This window comes from Tilletiaria anomala (assembly GCF_000711695.1).
Source record: "Tilletiaria anomala UBC 951 chromosome Unknown K437scaffold_27, whole genome shotgun sequence".
Lineage (NCBI taxonomy): Eukaryota > Fungi > Basidiomycota > Exobasidiomycetes > Georgefischeriales > Tilletiariaceae > Tilletiaria > Tilletiaria anomala.
In genome coordinates, this window is record NW_013546995.1 from 88,973 (window position 1) to 109,614 (window position 20,642).

The 20,642-nt window shown below is 56.2% G+C and overlaps 7 protein-coding genes and 1 non-coding gene across 8 annotated transcripts; 5 read left to right on the plus strand and 3 right to left on the minus strand.

Annotated features, from left to right (window-relative positions):
- Positions 1–530: 530 nt before the first annotated feature.
- On the plus strand, positions 531–2,539 carry K437DRAFT_222915 (alpha/beta-hydrolase; the record flags this gene model as incomplete). The annotated part of the gene is made up of 6 exons (XM_013388536.1): positions 531–849; positions 924–1,294; positions 1,362–1,693; positions 1,756–1,811; positions 1,929–2,278; positions 2,360–2,539. 6 exons carry the CDS (start codon positions 531–533, stop codon positions 2,537–2,539), a joined length of 1,608 nt encoding a protein of 535 aa, XP_013243990.1.
- On the minus strand, positions 2,531–4,220 carry K437DRAFT_255703 (uncharacterized protein). The gene has a single exon (XM_013388537.1). It carries the CDS (start codon positions 3,922–3,924, stop codon positions 2,671–2,673), a length of 1,254 nt encoding a protein of 417 aa, XP_013243991.1. The 5' UTR covers positions 3,925–4,220; the 3' UTR covers positions 2,531–2,670.
- A 738-nt stretch (positions 4,221–4,958) lies between these two features.
- On the minus strand, positions 4,959–5,060 carry K437DRAFT_t20. The gene has a single exon. It is a non-coding gene; the product is annotated as a tRNA-Asp (tRNA).
- A 502-nt stretch (positions 5,061–5,562) lies between these two features.
- On the plus strand, positions 5,563–6,163 carry K437DRAFT_90493 (uncharacterized protein). The gene has a single exon (XM_013388538.1). It carries the CDS (start codon positions 5,643–5,645, stop codon positions 6,039–6,041), a length of 399 nt encoding a protein of 132 aa, XP_013243992.1. The 5' UTR covers positions 5,563–5,642; the 3' UTR covers positions 6,042–6,163.
- Positions 6,164–6,995, plus strand: K437DRAFT_284187 (uncharacterized protein). The gene is made up of 2 exons (XM_013388539.1): positions 6,164–6,572; positions 6,716–6,995. The coding sequence occupies exons 1-2, from the start codon at positions 6,516–6,518 to the stop codon at positions 6,989–6,991; spliced, it is 333 nt and encodes a 110-aa protein (XP_013243993.1). The 5' UTR covers positions 6,164–6,515; the 3' UTR covers positions 6,992–6,995.
- A 192-nt stretch (positions 6,996–7,187) lies between these two features.
- Positions 7,188–13,329, minus strand: K437DRAFT_273559 (uncharacterized protein). The gene is made up of 5 exons (XM_013388540.1): positions 11,299–13,329; positions 10,648–11,227; positions 7,877–10,566; positions 7,442–7,806; positions 7,188–7,369 (listed from the first exon to the last, which is right to left on the minus strand). The coding sequence occupies exons 1-5, from the start codon at positions 13,029–13,031 to the stop codon at positions 7,356–7,358; spliced, it is 5,382 nt and encodes a 1,793-aa protein (XP_013243994.1). The 5' UTR covers positions 13,032–13,329; the 3' UTR covers positions 7,188–7,355.
- A 429-nt stretch (positions 13,330–13,758) lies between these two features.
- On the plus strand, positions 13,759–16,620 carry K437DRAFT_245812 (Adaptor protein complex beta subunit; the record flags this gene model as incomplete). The annotated part of the gene is made up of 6 exons (XM_013388541.1): positions 13,759–14,166; positions 14,266–14,292; positions 14,362–14,576; positions 14,651–15,251; positions 15,314–16,244; positions 16,338–16,620. Exons 1-6 carry the CDS (start codon positions 14,130–14,132, stop codon positions 16,618–16,620), a joined length of 2,094 nt encoding a protein of 697 aa, XP_013243995.1. The 5' UTR covers positions 13,759–14,129.
- Positions 16,621–17,811: 1,191 nt separating this feature from the next.
- Positions 17,812–20,435, plus strand: K437DRAFT_90548 (acetyl-CoA synthetase-like protein). The gene is made up of 8 exons (XM_013388542.1): positions 17,812–18,128; positions 18,198–18,703; positions 18,786–18,865; positions 18,948–19,255; positions 19,352–19,357; positions 19,451–19,727; positions 19,834–20,135; positions 20,246–20,435. The coding sequence occupies exons 1-8, from the start codon at positions 17,986–17,988 to the stop codon at positions 20,322–20,324; spliced, it is 1,701 nt and encodes a 566-aa protein (XP_013243996.1). The 5' UTR covers positions 17,812–17,985; the 3' UTR covers positions 20,325–20,435.
- Positions 20,436–20,642: the final 207 nt, after the last annotated feature.

Consider the following 20,642-nt stretch of genomic DNA (forward strand, 5'->3'; position numbering starts at 1 on the left):
CGTTGTCGAAGTGTCGAAGTGTAGTAGACTACTTCGTGTTCAGTGTTGGCGACAAAACGCGACGTCTCGCGGTCGCGACGCGCCATTGAGATTTCGGGATTCGGGACTCGGGGCTTCCCCACAATACGGTTCCAGCAACCGACATCTTATCGGCTCTTTGATCTCATATGCCCTATGTGCTCACACATGGACGACATGGCCGTTCGAGTCACGCAGACGTATTCGACCCCAGCTGGCGGCACCGTGACGGATGCGTGGGCCGACATACCGGCGAAGCGATACTGGCGGAAGGGATCAATCCACTGGCTGAGAGGGATGTTTGTCCCTGCGACCAATACGGGAGTTGCTGCTGCCTCACCACTGGCATTGTTAAGGCAGGTGTTCGTCAACCTTCACCGCATCGATTGATCGACCAGCCCGCTCACCCCCATAACTCCTTGAAGATGCGGGATGCAGAAGAAATTCCCCTCCGCGACCGCAGCATGCGCAGTGGAGGAGCTGCTGACCGTGTCAAACAGCTCCGAGACATCATGCAAGAAACCCACCAAGACGAATTGCTCGACGTCGCCGCAGCCCACCAACCACATACTGCGATCGGGTACATCCTAATCTCCATCCTCCAGTACATCTCTTATTCTATCAACACATTCCTAAGGGTTCTCATATCGCTGCCATGGACCCTGTGGATGGACCCGGCCGGTGCTTTCAGCTTGATCTTCTTCGCTGTGGCTGCTACGCTCGTGCTGGGCTTTGCACTCATTTTCACGGTCATCATCAGGCTGCCGTTCGTCTTGAAAATTGCAATATGGCTCACAGGAGGGGGGCCTGATGTATCCACTGCCAACCTGCGTGAGTATCCAGCGCTCAACCTTTTGCTTCAGAACTTGCGAGGTTCTCACTAATATGCCATCTCCATCTGCCAGCCTATCCGCACATCTTTGACTCGCTCACACATGACATCCGCGACGCTGCATACGAAGGCATGTCCGTCCGTGAGCATGGCGGGAGCATCCGCGAATTCGATCTCGACGTGGCCAAGCTGCAAGCCTACGTCTCTGCTCTCGTCTACGAGCGTCGCCAGCAGCCGCTGCTCACAGTTTTCTCCATTGTTAAGTCAAAGTTGTTGACACAAGGACGCCGCTCCCACTTAGCGCAGGAGAACGGAGGACCTCTCGTTGACGACCATCTGAGGTCTCTATGTGGTCCAGAATACGATCGTGTCTCGCACCTAATGGACGATGCCGATGCCTTCATCTGTGCGATGGCGCGCGAAAAGCTCGGGCTTGAATACATTGTGAGTTGATCCTGTGATTCTGAGCTTGCTTTCTTTGCACGTCTGTTAAGTGTATGTGGCGAGGCAGTCCCTATCAGAGCTCAGCACAGACACCTCGGCCGTATGCGGAATGTTCTTCGATCCAGGCTTGCAGCGCAACTTCATCATCCTCGCCTTCAAAGGAACGACCCCCGAAGCGTTCGTTGAGTGGCTCGTCGATTTCAGGTACGAGTACGTCTGGGCCGGCAAGAAAATCCCTGGCTTCCATTACGTCCACAGCGGCTTCTTTGCGCAGCTCTTCCGGCGCGAGAAGGATGGAGATCCGTACAGCGTAATTCGAAAGGCCGTGCAGCACACTGCGCAAGCTATTCAGGAGACGACCGGTGTGCCACACGTCCATCTGTGGGTCACTGGGCACAGGTGAGCCACCTCCTACCTGTCACCTTTCAATGAGCGGACTCCAATTGAAGCGCTTCCTGCAGTCTCGGCGCGGCGACAGGCACACTCTTTTACAGCAAGCTCTTGACTGATCCACTTCGTGAGTCACCCAAGCATCAGCCTTAAAGGGAAGTGTCACTGACGCGTGAAATGCGCATTGCATTTGGGCAGCGGGTGTGACGCTGCGAGATGGATAGTAAGCAGAATAGAATAGAAGCGTCTTGCAAACTGCCTGACCAAACCCTGACGGTAATCCATGCACCACACAGCTTCTTCGGCGCCCCAATCGTCGGTGATCCTTCCTCCCTGTCAAGCTTTAACGCATCCGTCCAATCGACGGAGACAGCGCAATCACCGCGGCCAAACGTCTGGCGCGTGCTGAACGACGGCGATGCGGTCGCCACGCTGCTCCCATCGCTCGGTGACAACCGCAAGCTAGGTGCAGAGCTATCCACGACGAACCAATTCAACTTTGCCCACTTTGGAGAGCAGATGAAGCTCGTTGGCTTGCCGGGGCTGAGTCGCTTCGGCCCTGGGACGCTGCTGCCAGCTGAAACGCTTGTGCGGGTGAGTGAAGCGTTGGTCACAAGGCCCTACGCCTGCAATAAAGAAATAACCGCTTCTCCGTCCTGTTTCGGTGCGCTGCAGATCACTTCGCGCCTGCCCGAGCGCGGAACAGGGCCCAACGTCAAGCTTCCGCTCGTCAGCACGATTGGCGAGCTGATCCCCTTCGTAGGGCGTTTCGCCTCGCATGGGCTGAGTTGGTACTGGGGGCGCATGTCCAAGGTCGGCACAACTCTGCCAGAACAAGTGATTGCGACTAGATAGCAGACGCCAAAAAAGGAGTGTGCTTTCCCATTTGTTATGCTACACGAAAGAAATACATTGAGCACCATCGCACCGCAAGTGCCTGCAAACGATGCAGCCTTCTAGCTTGCTTGCTTGCTCCATTCGAATGCTCAGATGGCCAAGATCGGAATATGGCTGCCAAAGCCTCTCTGGATGTCCTTGCGCAGCGCGTGCGCATCCGCTGCAAGTGCGACCCTGTCGTGCTCGAGCTCGAGCTCGCGGGAGCGATGCACATCGTGCTTGAGGTGCAGATGCAAGCGTGCGAATCCGGCGACGCGCTTCCGGAGCGAGCTGGTGAAGGGCTGCGGGTGTGTGTGCGAGATTAGCGACGGCGCTTGCGCCATGTCGGGGCTGTTGGAGCTTGGACTCGACGCCAAGGGCGGAGGTGTCGAAGGCGGGTGCGGGAGATGCGCGAGGTCCGCGTCGTTGACCATGATCAATTCGTCGTATCTGCTCTGCCTGAGCAAGCATTGCAGTGCCTCTTGCAGACTCTCCCCGTCCCCTGCTTGCCTGACAGCGATGTTGATCGAGCGCTTCTCCCCGCCATCCTCCAGTTCCCCGGAGAGGATCGTCAAGCGATCGAGCAGCTGCTCACGTGCCTCTTCTGCCTCTTCATCCTCAACGCGCAGGACGTCCGTCAGCTCTAGCAGCGCGTCGTGCGCATGCGATTGCAGCACATGGCTTCCCAAGGCGCTTCCGTGAGAGTGTATAGAGTGCTGACTGTTACGCCTGGATACTGCGCGTGATGAGCCAGGCGAGTTGTGCCGCGAGCCAGGACGGCTGTGCAAAAGCGAAGCCAGACCGGAAAACAGCCCATGGTGCTGCTGCTGCTGCTGCTGATGGCCGTGGTGATGGGAGGGAGAATTGCAATGGCGCCCAGAAGCGGTGCCAGAGTCGCCTGAGCTGTCGTTCGAGGAGCCCGACGTTGTGCGATATGCGGCGCTGCTGGTCGATCGGGACATGGACGCAGTGTGTTTGAACGCGGGGTGCGTGCTTCTGGTGTACGAAGCCGGTAGAATCGAGAACAGGTCCACCTGGATGCTCGACGTTGCTGAGTCTGACGTCTGCTGATCCAAATGTTGCGCTACGCTCTTGCCCGCATCTTGCAGTGCCGAGACGGACCTGGAGTGCTTGGCGTCGAGCACGACCGAGCCTACTTGCGGCGGCAGCTCGGATAGAGGGGGTGCCGGTGAGCCTTGTGCGAGGGTGATGGGGCTCTTGCCATTTGACCTTTTCTGAGCGTATGTGTGTCCGCCCTGCGATTCTGGCGTGGAGGGAGGCATTGGGGCACCCGACGACGAGGGCTCGATCGCGAGATGCGGATGAAACACGGGCTGATAGAGCAGCAGGACTCGTTGCTCCATCTTTGCGTTGCGTGAAGGGTGCGTCGATGTATTGATGATGATTGAGCTTGCCGGCGACAGAAGACGATGTGCCTGAATGTGGGAGGCAAGATGGGGGGTCGAGTGTGGATAGAGCAGATCGACCTGAACAAGTTACGGTTGAGGGGATTGCACGAGTGTGATTGATGCACAGAATGAGGGCATATAAATAAAATGGTATAATACGACATGAACGAGAAAAATAAGGTGCAAGCGTGCATGAGGGTGTCAACCTGGGTTGCCGAGTGCTGGGCTGTGTTTGGTTGAGTTGGATAGGGAGTGCTTCCCGCGCTGACGATGTGAGTCAAAGACAGCATACAGAGAAAAAGCAACTAAGCATTGGCATGGTTTGTGTGGGTGCGTACGTGAGTGTGACTCATGGAGCATTTTTTTTCATGCCTTGGGGCCGCGGTTTCAATTCCTCGCCCTGCTCTAGTGTCCCTGGGGCAGAGAGATTCGAATTAAATGAGACTGGACTCGGTGATAGAGCGCGCCTTTGCTGGCGCGCCACTGCAGCAGTGCCTCTCGCCGTGCCACGCGGCGATTACGACAGGTGACAGCCGGGTGAATTCATTTGAGGTTCGTCATTAAAGTTGAAACCGGCGCGCTGCGCCCGCCTCTGGTTCCCGGCTCTGTGCAAGCACGGAACTCCCCGGATCCAGACTTCATACCCCCGGCCCCCCTCCGGAAAGAGCAGCACGCAAGCACGACACCAATAGTGATGTAGTTGATAGCTCGCTTTCTGCTCCTTGCTTTTGAAGACTGCAGTGGTACATACTTGGGCTAAGACCGTGCCTCCGGGTAAAAGGAGGTGTCAAGTACCGGAAGCCGGATTCAAGGACTCCCTCGCTGTTTGCATTGGCTTTTCCATGAAGTCTATACCTTGCCAGAAGCGAAGGAACGGGTTGTGACCTGGTGCCTACACGTGGAGTGGACCCACGGCTGGTCACCAGGTCGTGCGAAGTGTCGAAAAAAAAGCAAAAATATTTTCACCCTTTACCAAAGGTAAAAAGAAACTCTCTCGCCGGGAATCGAACCCGGGTCTCACCCGTCACTGTTAGCTCCCAGTGCAGGCTAATGATGACAGGGGTGCGTCATAGCCACTAAACTACGAAAGAAGATGTCTTCTGTTTGAGAGTTTATAATATGTCTGAATCAAATATATTTTCCATCATAGATTTTTTACTGTTTCAAGTGGTGCTCATCTGAACAACGACGCTCGCTGCCTGCGGTTGCATATCAACCTCTTGGCTCGACAGTTTGACGTCCCCATGCTCAACACCGAATGCTGTCTCTGTAGGGCTCAGGGGCCCGGCTGCGAGCCTGTTTATGGGCTGCGCCCATGCCTGTGGCAGGCAACATGCATTTGTCTCACGACCGCGGTTCTTCTCAACCAGATTTCACTCGCGCCCATGCAATCGTCAGTGTGTGCAGTGGACGGCCCACCATGGTGCAGCCCATTGCGCGTATTCGAGCCTCTGCTTCCATCCCCGAAGCAAAGCGGCGAACAGCAGCCGCTCGGGCCAGCCCGTTCACTGAGCATCCATCGCTAGTAATCTTCCCTCGCACCAGGACCCATGAGGCCGCGAAAAGGGCCTGGCCATTCGCGGAAGCATTGCTTTCCAATGCCGTCGTCCCGTGCTTGATTCGATATCAGTATCGAAGTGAGGTACACAGTACACAGTGAAGACCGGACTGATATGCGCATGGACCTTCGTGATGCCCATTTGCCTCGACACCTAGATATCTACAATTCTGGAGCATTGAATCCACCAACACCGAAGAATGGCTCCCGCCACCGACTTACGCAGAGCACATCGGTTCCTTGCTCCGCTCCCACTTCCTCTTGCAAGCGCGCAATCGGTACGAAAAGGGCTGCCTCAGCCGAGAGTAATTCCAAGTGCCAGAAGACAATGCAATCAAAGTGGCTGTTCGGAAGCAGCTGGATCTCATATATAAGATCGTCACACAGGAATTATGCACACTATCCCTTCTTTCGGGCGATATCCTCCGTGTCTCTTCGCGTTGCCAGACTGAAAAGGCGTGCGGTTACCAGTCGATGGCTTCTTCACGAATCTATAAAACATGCAAGAGGCTAAGGATCCGTCTTGGGATACTTTTGTGGAATATAACCCATGATACGCGCTCTTACTCGAAGAGCGACACGCTGAACCTACGGTTGTTTGTCGCGACGGGGCCCATTTGCTGTCCAGCTGGTGAATCGCCATACGTCAAGCAATTCAAGCTCATCTCCAGCCTTCTTCCGGCGGAAATGTCAGGCATGCTCGCACCATCTTTGCACACCCAATTTGACTGCACCTCGCGCACGCTGTTGCGCACGTCATGACAAAAAGACGCCTACACCACCGACGGCGAGACGGGCTACCTTCGAGATCTCACAAAAGCATGCAGAGAAAAGCTGCCGGCATTGTTCAATGCTGGATGCTGCAACCCTCAGTTCGACGATCCCTATCTGACATTCCTCCTGGCCGGCACCATGGCCGAAGGCGTCCACAAGCACGGAATTGGGCCCGGCTGTAGAGCTCGATAAATATCTCCAGCTCTACCGCGACATGCTCCATAGCGCACCAAATGGAATGACGATTGGCATGCATGTCGAAATAGCACGTGTTTCCTTGTCGATCGGTTCTCTATGCTGGCATTCTGCGCGAATTATTCCCGTCGTTGGCACGTAGCTTTGCAGGTGGATGACAATGGCCATCGCCACGCTTACGAATGTATGAGCTAACCACTTCCCTCGGCTGTCACAGAGGAAATGGTGTTCGGTGTTCTGATATTGGTTGACAGCGGCCACGCCTCGATCGTGGCGAAAGTATTCAAGCTGCCCGTCGATCATTGGCTACTGACATATGACGCACCGCGAGTTGGTGGCTTTGAGCCACTCCACGCTGATACCAAAGCACAATCATACTGTCCTCGGGATTGTGTCGTCCAAGCTTGGGCAGCTCGAATCGAAAGAAGAGGTCAATGTGCGGGTCAACTCAGCGGCGAGCACCGTCGCAGCTCCGTCAAGGGAGAGGGAGAATAAAGCGTTGCAATGACGGAGCATATCGCCACAATGTGGCTTTGCTGTGAATTTAACCCTTAGCACCACATAGCGGTATGTGCAACAAAGACTGAACAGCAACTCGAAAGACAGTAGTCTACGCAGCAAGGAAACAAGATCTCGAGCAAGCACATGTGGGCAAAATTAAAACACCTGCGCGAAGTATCGGAATCAGTAGGGCCAACCAAAAGTAAAATTTCGAGAGAATCGATTCGGTTGCAATCTTGAAGCAACGCATCTGCAAATTACAAGAGTCCACAAGACGAAACTGGGTTAAACAGTAAAATGCGACGTTCCGGATGTCGCTCGCTGAGATCATTAGGGTCGTAGATATGGGTGTGCGTGTCTAGGCGTAGAATTCTGAAAGATGACGTGAAGGAGCCATCAGTGAGGTCCTGCCTCTCACAGAGAAGAGGAATGGTCGACACTTACTCTTATTGATCAGATGGATGAGCAGGTTGGTGTTGCACTTTGCCATGGAGTCCATCAGTGTCAGAGTCTGTAAGCCGTTGAATTGTGCTTCGAGCAGATCCTCGATACGCAAGTCGCAGCTTCCACCGACGACGCCAAGGACGCTGGCTTCGATGGTGAACAAGCCTGCCTCGTCACTACTGATGGTCAGAGAGATCTGGTCGTACTGCTTGGAGCTGAAGCCGTCGATGGTCAAAAGCACGCCCTTCTCGTGCAACCGCTGCGCAGTGTACTTGTACGAGCCAAACTTCGGTACCTTGCCGGAGGCTTTCAAGCTGCGCAGATGAAAGTACTGCTGTGTGAAAGGAAGCACGAACTTCTTGCGACTAGATGCGTGTTCAAAAATGATGAGCAATGTCAGGAAAAGCGTATCGCAACAGAGCGGATTCGACTCACCCTTTCTTCTGCATGGTCTGCATGGAGGCATCAATGTAGCTATTGTAGCTCTGAATCTGCTCCTCCAGGTAAGCCTTCTTTTCGCCCAAATTGTTGAGGGTGACGTGCATCGCCGCCTTCTCGTTCGCCCGCTGAATGCGTTTGCGATGCTTGTTGCGAATGTCAATCGCGATAGCATTGAGCATGTCCTGGAACTCGTTCGCCCTGGAGACTTTGCCAAGCTGCTCGAGCTTCAGCATGTTCTGCAGAGTGTGGGCCTTGAGGTCGACGAAGGACAGTCGACGGACATCCTGCAGCTTCGGCGTTGTGTGGTTCGCTGAAGGCGGTGGTCTCTGTCCTCGTTGCCGCGCACGATCTGCAGTGATCTCCAACGAAACAACCTCCTCCCATGTGAGCTCATCCTGATCGGTGACTGGCTCGAGCAGGACCTTGTAAAGGGTTTGCCCTGATTGCACCTTGAGGACAGACAGGACGAGACGCTTTGTCTCGACAAAGAGTGCTTTGCTTTCCGCCTCTGGGTCTTGCAAAGCTGTGCGCCTTCCGACCAGCTCAAGCGTGATCTCGCTGTCACGTGCGCTGTTGAGCTCCGAGGAAGCTCCTTGCGGAGGCAGGCCAAGCTCATTCAGCAGAATGCGAAGCGGATCGGCCTGATTCGGTGCCACCGTGTCCATCTGCTGACCGAGAAGCAAATGCAGCGCGTAGATCTCATTTGGGCTGATGTAGATGACCGGGCGGTCTTGTGTTGTCGCATCGATGAATTCTTCAGCAGCAAACTGCATTTCCGCATCGTGTACGTCAACGATGGCGTAGAACCATTGTGTGAAGCGGGCAGATGCTTGCGAGACGTATTCGTTGAGCGGCTGCAAGTAAGGGTTGTCATCGGAGAAGAGGCGGCCGACCGCTACCTGAGTGAGCATCTTGGAGACTTCCGCCAAGTTCTTCCTCTGCACAGGCCCGACAAGCTTCTCGATGACGTCGAAGCCTTCCGGCGCCACGATCGCGGGGTTCAAATAGCGATAGTAGACCAGATGTCCAACGACCTTGATGAGCGCTGCTTCTGGCTCTTGAGGGAACTTATTCTGCAACGCTCGGAAGACTTCTCTTGCAATGTAGCGGATTCCAAATGGCATCTTCGTCGTTGAGCTTGTGAGCGCAGAGAGGAACGCCTCTGTCGTCGCGCGCAGAGCTTGCAAATGGCGAATGAAGATGGTCCTTGCGGCAGGGTCGAGCAATGCGACATCGAACGACACGTCGAGCGGCTTCCGGCTGGGCATACCCGTTTCCATCTCCTCGAGGTTGATTGCCTGTCGGTAAATCGCGCATGGATCGGTCTCGAGATCGAGGCCCTCATCATTGATGATGCCCTGGACGAGTGGACCCAGAAGATCTCGTAAATACTTGCGCTCCTTTGCGCCTCTGTTGTATTGCACGACCAACTTGATGAATTGTGCGTTGCCTCGAATAAATTCTTGCACAGAGTTGACCATGCTGAGCTCTTCACTTACGCAGCGCTGGAAGAGCTTGAGGAGCAAGAATTCCTCTCTGCTGTTCTGCGCGTAGCCAAAGAGGGTAAGAACGACCTTCTCCACTTGCTTCTTGTTGCGGTCCGACATTTCCATCTTGCCAACGCGCGCAAAGAGCCTGGCAATGTATTCTGGGCGGGTCTGCAGCATGTAGAAGAGCTCTTGGTACAGCTCAAGCTTGTTCCGCGCAGTTCTGTCAAGATGCTGACCTTCCGCAAAGGGATCGTTGGCAGCGACCAAGACAGAGTTGCGGCGTTGCAGGTTTGCAGCCGTAGGCGGGCCGAGTAGGCCGCGCTCATTTTTGACGCGAATCAGCTCTTCGATGCCGATCTTGTTCTTGACTAACAAGGCGATCTTGGTATCCAGCTCTTGTACGTCGTTCTCGAGCGTCTGCGTCTCTCGGATACTTCGCACGACAAGTTTTCGCAATCGCTCCACCTCGATCTCGTCTTCGAAGTCGATGTCGCTGTCGTTGAGAAGATGTCCAAAGTTCTTGATCGTCGAGACAGGCACATTCTTGCCGACTGTAAGACTTCGGTACTGCTGCCCTTGCTGCTTGCCTCTGAACAGGCTCTGAATCTTGACGACCTTGTCCATGTGCTCGTGGTAATGGCGAAGCTTGGCGTTGAATGTTCTGCGTGCCAGCATACCTCGGAGAAGTGACTGAAGGTGTATGGCGACTGGCTCCGATTGAATCAAATGGTTTCTCCACCATTGGTACTCGATTCGTGCGAGCACGCCTCGAATCTGCGCCTGAACACCAACGACGTCGGGCGTGACGAAGTCAAGCTGCTTCCGCTGCTCCTGGTGTTTCCGTCGAGCTAACGCGGCACGAGCGAAAGATTGCAGGCTCCCGACAGCCTTCGTCACCTCTACCTTTTGCAAAGCAGTGCTCATCTGCCGATGCGAGCGGCGTGCCAGTACACCGCGGACCTGCGCCTGCACAGAGATGATGCTGTCGTTCGAGCCTCGGAGATGGCGCACCAGACTCAGCAGTCGACGCCGAGCAAGTACAGCGCGAAGAGCGCTCTGTAGCTTAATAACATCCTCGATGCTGTCGCTGAGCTTGAAGATGAGTGCTTCGTACTGGCGACGTGCCAGGACACCTCGGCATTGCGCTTGAATGTTGACAATGCTGGCACCGTGTTCCTGGTCGAATGAAGCTATCTGCAAGTACCAAGGTCATGATAAGCGACTGGTCATGAAACCCGAAACGGCCCAAGAAGAAGGTTGGGGAAGGACACTCGCCTTCTGCTGAGTGGCAGCATGCGACCTACGCGCAAGTAATCCACGGCAAGCAGCCTGTAGCCTCCCAAAGTCTCCCTGCGAAGTCTGGAGCGCTGCTCGCTTGTCATACCACGCCTTCCTCGCCAACGCCCCACGAATCTGCCCCTGGATGGCGGGGGTCCAAGACGTGATAACGCGCTCTTCCTCCTCCTGGCGACGCCGGTCCTCTTCCGCCTGGCGACGCGCTTCTGCCTCCAGGCGCAGACGCTCGAGCTCTGCCGCGCGGCACTCCGCGTTTTGCTGCAAGCGCCTGTAGCTCGCTCGGGCTAACGTGGCACGACACGCTGTCTGAAGTGTGACGACGCCCTCGACGTTCTCGCGCAACTCGCGGTCGATCCGCTCCTGTTCCGTCTCGGGTTCCGGCTCAGGCTCGACGTTCATTTCCTTCGCCAGTGCCTTGCCCAGCCCTCCGAACTGAGGCATCGACACGCCCGCGGCGTCGAGGCCGCGCTGCGTCTGCTGCAGCTGGTCATCGGTGAACTCCAGCTTGCCGATGAGGTTGCCGACTTTGATCGCTCGGCCTTGCCGCGCAAGGATGTGACTGGAGGTGGAGAGTAGATTGCACAAGTGATCAGCCATGTTCGCGCCACGAGGACACATCGACTGCCTCACCTAAGCGCGTGAACGCAATAGACGACCTTGGGAAAATTCTTTTTCTCGTACAAGTCAGTCAGCTCGAAGTGAAAGAATTCGGGTAGGCCGATCTTGGTGACGGCGCGGAAGAAGTAGTTGACATTGTCGGTGTGTTTGTACTGCAGCCTGGGGCTCGTGAAGATCTTCGGTACGCACTCGGGCTCGAAGCGTCGGGCCAGCTTGGCGAGGAAGATGCCGTTACGCATCGATTCTTCCATTTCAATGACGGCGCCGAGCTCCTCCCCGACGTGGTGCTCCATCCATTCCTTCGCTTCGCCACAGTGGCAAAGGTACTCGTACGCCTGCAGCAGGTGGCGTTGCGTGTCCATCCACTTCGACGTCGCGCTGAACGGTAGGCTTCCGGCGGCAGAAGTGCGCGAAAACGGCGTGCCGAGGCTGCCTGCACCTGCGCCGCCTGCTGCGAAAACGCCAGCAGAGCGCGGTGAGCCCGGTGCCCAAGGTGAGTCAACCATCGCGGGCGACTGCTTGGCGAGCCTAATCCTCCCGCTCAGTCCATGTACGTCCTCTGCACCCGTTGTAATGCCCGGCAAGACGATCTCGCCTTCGCCTTGGTCCTCCGACTGCATTCGACCAGGCCGCTCAGGCCTCCCTTCCTCCTCCTCTTTCAAAGCCCCTGGATTGGTGTGCTTAGAGCCCACCACCATACGCGGGCCGCTCAGCCCTCCGTCCTCACCCGATGCAGCGCTGTAGCAGGAGCGCGTCGTGAACTCGCGCATCATCTTCAGCGTCGGCACGCTACTGCGCTTGAGGTCCTTGACTACACCGAGGTGCAGTTGTGCCGGTGCAGCGCTCGCGCCGCCCCCGCCGCCACTTTGCGCCCAGAAAGAACCAGAACCGAACGGAGGGGACAAAACGACAGGCGAGCCTTGCTCTCTGGATGGTGTTCCAGCGGCTTTTGGACTGTCGAAGCCGGCAATGCTGCTGCCAGTGTACATTTTGGTCGGCGAGGCGCTGCGGGGATCAACAGGGCTGTATGCTGCGGAAAACTTTGTAGGTGAAATTTGGGATGAGTCGACGGAGCCATTGCGAGGAGCAGGAGGCATGCTGAAAGGCCGACTACTGCGTGACGCGACGGAGCCGGCCAGGCCCGAAGGTTTGTAGCTGCTGCTGCCGGCGAGAGTAGGGCTGACGCTGCTTGCGGTTGTGTAGGTCGTGTAGCTCGAGCCGAACATGCCGTTCCCGTTCGGGAAGACGGCGCCGCCGCTGCTACTGCTGCTGTAGATGCTGCTAGGAGCTGCGCTAGAGCTTGCGCCTGTGGACGTGCTGAACTCGCTCGGCGAAACGCGCGAAGGCGAAACGCTCCCGAACCCTTGGGTAGCAGGAGCCGAGCCATCCTTAATGCTGAGCGAGTTCATCAGGCTCCCTGCCCCTCGTAAGTCGAGGCTGCCGGTGCTCCGACCGGCACCGCCGTGATAGCGCCTAATGCTGCCAGCATGGTGCAGCCCCGTTGCGCCGTTGAGGCTGTTCATCGACCCATGTGTGAAGTGATGCACGCCACCTGGCACAGGTGCAGCTGCTGTGGCTGTTCCCGGCGATGAGGACGCGGGATCTGCGAGACTGAAGGAGTTCACGCTGGATCGGCTGCAGGAGCGCTCGAGCATTCTTGTCTGGTAGGCGAACGGGCTGTTGCGCACGCTGCCGGTCGCCGCCGCGCCGGAAGACGGCGCAGATGGTGGTGACTTGGCATCCATGATGATGGAAGTACGTCGTGTGCGTTGCCCGTCCGCGCCGGCGTCAGTCCTGTACCTCTATGCAGAAAGAAAGGGGTCAAATGTTTGGGCTTGGAGTGTGTGGAGGTGAACGCGTTCGGTGGGCCTCAGCTAGCTTCTAGCTGCGCGCGAGAAGAGCGAGACGGTGAAGCGCGAAAGGTGCACTCGAGTCAGGGGCGAAGCAGGCAAGCAGGGCGTGGCCTTTCTTGATCCACCTGCGTGCTGCGATTACGGCGCCGAAGCACACGACCGAGTGCTCGATGAGCAGCGGCTGTTGAGGACGATGAAGTACGTGTGGCATTCTGATGATGAGGTCCCCCCTCCCCCCAAGCCCAACCCATCCCATCTTACCTACCATCCCTCAAACAGGGGGTCGCCGCTTGCGCGCGTGCGAAGACGCACTGTAGCACTCTCCTGCTCTTTCTGCCCGCGATGTATAATGCAGAGGCGGATGCGCACGCTGCCCACACCCGCACGTGACCCACACATTCTTGGATCGTTTGTTTTAGGGTTGTGCCCCCCTCAAAACTGGTACAGCTCGTCTCGCTGGGGTTAGGGTGAGAAGAGAGAACAGCACGGTAGCGTTTACCGACCGTGCGCTGCGATGCGGCGCGAGCAACAGCTTCATCGCCTTGTTCGCCTGAGTCGACTTCCGTCAATGACATCGCCCCCCACCCCACCCATTCAGTCATTAGACGCAGCTTCAGCACTCGGACTTTCGAACAAATATACTTGTTTCCAGCACGGCGAAAGTCGGGATTGCGAATAACTTGCACTGCGTTCAACAGCGCATGTGCTAGGCTATACGCTGCGAGTGCAGTGTTAGAAGGACATCGCTCACGAGCCACATCTATCGCAGTCCAGCCGGGTTTAGTCCTTCGGATTTCGCTGGTCATCATCATCTCGTCAGAGGGTTTCCCCAGTCGGCAGTCTTCCGACTGCTCACAGTCTCACTTGCATCCGCGGTGCGTGTGCAGAAGGAAAGTCTTGCAAGCCGGACGTTGGTGGTGATAACGGTTGAAAAGGCTGGATGATATAGACGGGTGATATAGACACAGGAAGACCGACCTATCATCCATCATGAGTCGGCCGCGCTTCTTCACAGCTCCTCGCAAAGGTGCGTACCTGCGCAACAGCAATCTGTCATGGCTGTGCGTTTTGCTTACTCTTCTTCTGCACTCTCGTTTGTGAATCTCCGCCCATGCGTGTCTTGCAGGAGAGAACTTTGAACTTCTCGCAGATCGTGAGTGAGGCGGCGACTTGCAGATTGGAGATTCAGAGCTCACCAAGACACAACTCTTCTTCCGAACAGTCAATTCCGAGTATCGGGACCGGCGCAAAGATGCGATCAAGCGGGTCATTGCCAACATGACTATCGGGAAAGATGTCTCTGGCCTATTTGCGAGCGTGCTCAAGAATGGCCAGACCGAAGATCTGGAACAGAAGAAGCTCGTATATCTTTACCTGATGAACTACGCCAAAACCCAACCGGAGCTGGTTATTTTAGCTGTCAACACATTTGTCAAGGTGGGTCGAGTCTCAAGCCGGTCGTAGCTAAGGTATGCAGTCGCTAAATCTACCTTTCTCCCGCACGTGCGCAGGACTCAGAAGATCAGAACCCACTCATTCGCGCACTCGCATTACGGACAATGGGCTGTCTGCGCGCCGAGAAGATCATCGACTACCTCTCAGACCCCTTGACTAAAGGGCTCCGAGATGAGAATCCGTACGTCCGCAAAACCGCCGCCATATGCGTCGCCAAGCTGTACGACCTCAAGCCGGAGCTTGCGGTCGAGAACGGCTTCGTGTCACGCCTGCAAGAGATGGTCGGCGACTCAAATCCAATGGTCGTCGCCAATGCCGTCACAGCGCTCACCGACATCCACGAGGCGGCCTGCGAGGCGGACCCTTCGGGCCAAGCGAGCGTCTTTGTCATCGACAGCGGCATCCTACAGAAGCTCCTCATCGCGCTCAACGAGTGCACAGAGTGGGGCCGCATCGCCATCTTGAACTCGCTGGCGAGATACAAGAGCACAGACGAGCAGGAGGCCGAGCACATCTGCGAGCGCGTCATGCCGCAGTTCCAACACGCGAATGGCAGCGTTGTACTCGGAGCTGTCAAGGTGATCCTCATCCACATGCAAAAAGTCAACAAACCCGACTTTATCAAGCAACTCATCCGCAAGATGGCGCCACCGCTCGGTACGTTCTGTCACCCTCGTGTCACATCTGCGATCTTCTACCTGACACCTCTTTCTCTACAGTGACGTTGATATCCTCCGCGCCAGAGGTACAATGGGTGGCACTACGCAACGTCAACCTCGTCCTGCAGCGGCACCCGGACCTCCTCAACACGGAGCTACGGATTTTCTTCTGCAAGTACAATGATCCGAGCTACGTAAAACTCGAGAAGCTCGAGATCATGATCAAGCTTGCAAATGCGCGCAACGTCGACATGCTCCTGAGCGAGCTGAAAGAGTACGCGTCCGAGGTGGACGTTGATTTCGTCCGGCGGTCGATCCGCGCGATCGGGCAATGCGCTGTCAAGATTGATGAGGCGGCTGAGCGGTGCGTGCACGTCCTGCTGGACCTGATCGCGACGCGTGTCAGCTACGTCGTGCAGGAGGCGATCATCGTGATCAAGGACATCTTTCGAAAATACCCGTCCAATTACGAGGGCATCATCCCGACACTTTGCGCGAACCTTGACGATCTCGACGAGCCAGAGGCAAAGGCGTCACTGATCTGGATCGTCGGCGAGTATGCCGAGAAGATAAACAATGCGGAGGAGCTGCTCGCGTCGTTTTTGGACAACTTTGTCGAGGAACAGCACCAGGTGCAGTTTCAGACGCTCACCGCGACCGTCAAGCTTTTCCTCAAGAAGCCGGACAACTCGCAGACGATCGTGCAGCAGGTGCTCGAGAAGGCCACGACGGAGTGCGACAGCGCTGACATCCGCGACCGCGCGTACATCTACTGGCGCCTGCTCAGCAGCCCGGACACCAACGCAGGGCGCAGCGTCATCCTCGCTGAGCGACCGCCGATTTCCATCCCGCTCTCGACGCTCTCGCCAGCACTGCTCGACGAGCTGCTCTCCGATCTGTCGTCGCTGGCTAGTGCATACCACAAGCCAGAGTCGACATTCATTGGCAAAGGCCGCGTCGGCGCGGATGAGATGAGCAAGAAGGTGGCTGAGTAGGTATTGCCGTCGCTGCTGCCAGCAACTGTTCTTGGTACAGGGCTATCGAAAAAGCTGACATGAACGACTTTACACTCTTCCTTTTTCAGACACGACGATATTACACGGGAGAAAGCGCTCGCAACGGTGGTACAAGGTGCCAATGCGGAGAACCTGCTCGACTTTGACGATGACACGAGCAGCGGGTCCGTGGCGCAACACCCAAATGCTGCGACAGGCGGGCTCGGGGGGCTGGAGGACCTCCTAGGTGGGAATGATGTGCTGGGCGGCCTCGACGGCTTGAGTCTCTCGGCTGCACCTGGCGCGGGGGCCTCGTCAGCAGCGGCAGCGGCAGTGCAGTCTACGCAGCTAAATGACCTACTTGGGCTGTGAGTGTATGCGGGATCCCAGCCGTTGCAAAAGGAGGGAGAAAGTGAATGTGTATCTGACACTCACTCTCTCACCTCCATGCGCGCAGATTCGACTCAGCACCAGGGTCCGGAGCACCCGGTGCCCAAACGGGCCTGGAGGCGCTGCAAGCACTGCCTCTGACACCAACGCATCCGCCCGGCGCTGGCGGAATGGCGGGGATACCAAATGAAGCCAACGTCGCGGCCAAGACCGCAGCAGCGGCAGCGGCGATGAAGGCAGAGGACGACTTACTAGGCCTATTTTGAGCGTGCCGCTTTGATGTCGTCACCGCATTGGAATCATGTGTAGGGCAAGGCGCAATGTATGCGATGCATGTAGGCGCCATATTCAGTCCGTGTCGTCGCGGCTTTGGTTGATTGCCGCCAGTGGCGCCTGCATGGAACACGTGGGGGCATACTTCGTATAGAGTCTCAACATCAGGCCTTCTGTGCTGCGTAATGACGACGCCTCTGAATTTCTATGGAGACATCCGGACATTCACTCGTCCAAAACCCCTTTTGAAGTACTGTCCGTGTCTTCATGCCCGTGTAGACTCATGACTTGAGACCCGCCGATCTGGGTGCTGCATTCGAGCATCTTGATGGCCTACCAAGATTCCGATGGATGGACATACGCTCAGGGCGACAGAATCTACACCCAAGCATCTAGAATTCTAGACCCGCATGGAAAATGAATGGAACGACGGCGAACCTGCGGTGGAAAAGGAAAGGGGGGAGAGCCTGCGCTACACGCCCTTGACTGGGCGCCTAAAAATGAACCTCGTTTCCGTCTCTCTGCGTACACATGCCAGCTGTCAGACCTGTTCGACGCATTGGCCATTGTTTTCATTGCAGCTTTCGACGTCGCTTCTGTTCATCTCAACATCCAGGAGGATAGTGTTGACCAGGAAGACTAGGCACGGTCTGGGCCACCCGCTGTGTCGCAGACTTCATTATGATGAGAAAGACGGGAGCAGGAGACAGGAGAAGTTGGATTGATTGAAACCCGGGGCAGCGTGGGCTGTGTACCGGCTCACGCGGGAACCGAGTAGCACACAACAGCACTGCAAGCGGGCACCTCCGCTGCCTAATGAACGTCTCCCCCGCGTCTTCCATGTTGACCGCGCCCCAGCTCCAAGAATCAAGCCACAGCATCCTCGCAGAACGGCCGGCCTGAGTTTCTGGCTGCAGGCCTTCGTACCACATCCTCCTCGCGCTGGCTTCTTCCTTTGAAACGCACCTGCTTCCACTTCATCTATTCCATGCTTGCGAGCAGCACGCAGGCTAAACGCATCAAAAGAACGGCGTGGGTTTCCGGCAACACTCAAATATTTCGTCCTCAGCCCCCATGGCACCACAGATCATCACCTGCAAGGACCAGCCCGCGCCACAGTGGCCTCGCTGCAACGTATTCGAGCTGATCGCTTCTAACCCGAACAAGATTCCCGACTCGAACCCCGCATTCATTCGTGCTGATGGCAAGGAGCTCAGGTATGCACCTCTCTTCGCTAGCACTGTGACGAGGGAGCGCGGCGCTGATGCTCTTGCGTAATCCTGCAGCCGCGGACAACTCTTCGAAGACAGCAAGCGGCTCGCGCATGCATTCGTGCACAAGCTTGGCTTGAATCCCGGCGATCGCGTCGGAATCCTGAGTCCAAATAGCTGCTATTACCCCATTGCCGTCTTCGCCAACTTCATCGCTACGACCGTCAGCGTGCCTTTAAATCCCGGCTATGGCGCCGACGAGCTGATCCACCCGATCCAGGATTCCGGCACCAAGTACCTCCTTGTGCACCCTTCAGTGATCGACGTTGCGCGACAGGCAGTTGAATCCGCTGGGCAGAAAGACACGACGAGTGAGGGAATCAAGCGGATCTGGATCTTGGCAGATGACGATGAGATGCAAAAGGGCAATCGAGGAGAGCAGGATGTCAGAACGTTGCTTGGAGATGGTCGACTGGAGCCGCGGAAGGTCAAGAACCCGGAGGAGACCAATGCTTTCATTGCTTATAGCAGTGGAACGACTGGTAAGAGCAAGGGCACAGAACTGACACACCACAACATGAGTGAGGCAGAGGCGCCGGCACAAAGGCTTGGACTTCTCAGTGTCCACATTTTCTCACTCTCGCTATGCCGCATTCATTCTAGCATCGGTCCTGAAAATCATCCAGGTCGGTGTACCTGAAATCACACACAAGGACATCCACGTAGGTGTCCTGCCTTTCCAGGTGAGCTTGGGCCGTGCTGGCTAGTTGATAGCGTTCAATGCAGCCTCTAACGCAAAAGACGTCCTGTTCTTCACTCTTGCAGCACATCTTCGCTATTTCCAAGCACGTTCAACATGCGCCTTACACCGGCACGCCTGTAGTCGTCCTGCCGAAGTTCGACCTGGAGCAGTGGCTCTCGACGGTCCAGCACTTCAAGGTCACTATCGCCATGGCCGTTCCCCCCATTCTCGTCCTGCTTGCCAAGCATCCCATCATCGACAAGTACAATTTGAGCTCGCTGAAACTACTCCTGTGCGCTGCGGCGCCGCTTTCGGCTGAGTTGGGGGATGAAGTGGAGAAGAGGATTCCCACCGTGAGGGTTACGCAGGGTTGGGGTTTGACGGAAACGAGGTGAGCCGTTTTCTTTTTGGAAGATGACTTTGCGCGATGCTCGTCGCTGACTTGACGGACGCGCTTCTTTTACCTTGTTGCTCTTCTTTCCAACAGTCCAACGTAAGCAGATGATGCGAAAAGGGCGTATTCTCGTACCCGGCAGTAATACTGACCAATTCTCCGGTGACCCTTCCCCTTTGCAACGTACATCAGTGCCACTTTCACTCCTTCGCACATGTATCGCAATGCAAAGGGAAGCGCGGGACGCCTCCTGCCTGGCCTGGAGATGCGCATCGTCGACGATGACAGCCGGGATGTAGGACACGAGCAAGGCGATAAGGGAAAGCCAGGGGAGATCTGGGTCCGTGGACCGACGGTCTTTAGGAGATACCTGAACAACAAGGTTGCTACAGATGATTGCAAAACCTCGGATGGATGGTTCAAGACGGGGGATGTTGGCATTTATCTTAAGGAGCAAATCTACATTGTGGTGAGTGTGCAGCGCCCATGTCTTGCACCCCGGTACTCACGCCTAGGCGAACCTGACGGGGTTCATCCTACTCCTTTGCTTTGCTACCTCTCGCTCGCTCTGAAAGGACCGCAAAAAGGAACTGATTAAATACAAGGGCTACCAAGTCGTACCTTCCGAGCTCGAGGCGCTGCTCCTGCAGCACCCTGAAGTAGCAGACGCTGCTGTCCTCGGTGTCTACTCGAAGGAGGAAGCGACCGAGTTCCCGCGTGCACACGTCGTCCCGCGCTTGGGTCTGTTTGACCCCAACAAGGACAAGCAGAAAGTGGACGAGTTTGCAAAGGAGATATACAAATGGACGACGGAGCGCGTCGCCAACCATAAACGCCTCCGCGGTGGCGTGAAGGTCGTGGAGAGCGTGCCGAAGAGGTGAGTGCCTCCGGCAGAACGCTACGCAGCAGCCGAGGCATGGCTCTGCTGTAAGCACCTTGACTCGAACTGGCTTTGACCGTCAGCCTTGAACTCTTCACGCATTGCAGTCCGTCTGGCAAGATTCTACGGCGGATCCTCCGCGACCAGGCGGCAGCAGAAGGAAATGAGGCTCGTGCACGGCTCTGATCGCCCATGGACTAGCTTTCTGGAGCATAGATGATCTGCAAAGACACAATGTCCTTTATAGGCCAATTGCACCCGATCACTCCTGGGCCCTGGATCGCGTTTCTCACACTTTCCTGGTGACTATCATATGTGGAATGTCGACACAAATAAAGTGTGCGAAGACAGCTTCGACTTTTGCACCGAAAATTGCCCACTTATACGTCCGAGTAGATGTGAAGTAGTATGGACCCGCAGCCCGCGTCCTGTGGCGTGGTGTGTCGCTCTCTCAAGGCATTCTATGCTTCATTCTTTTTCCAAAGCGAGCAAACCCCTTGCTTC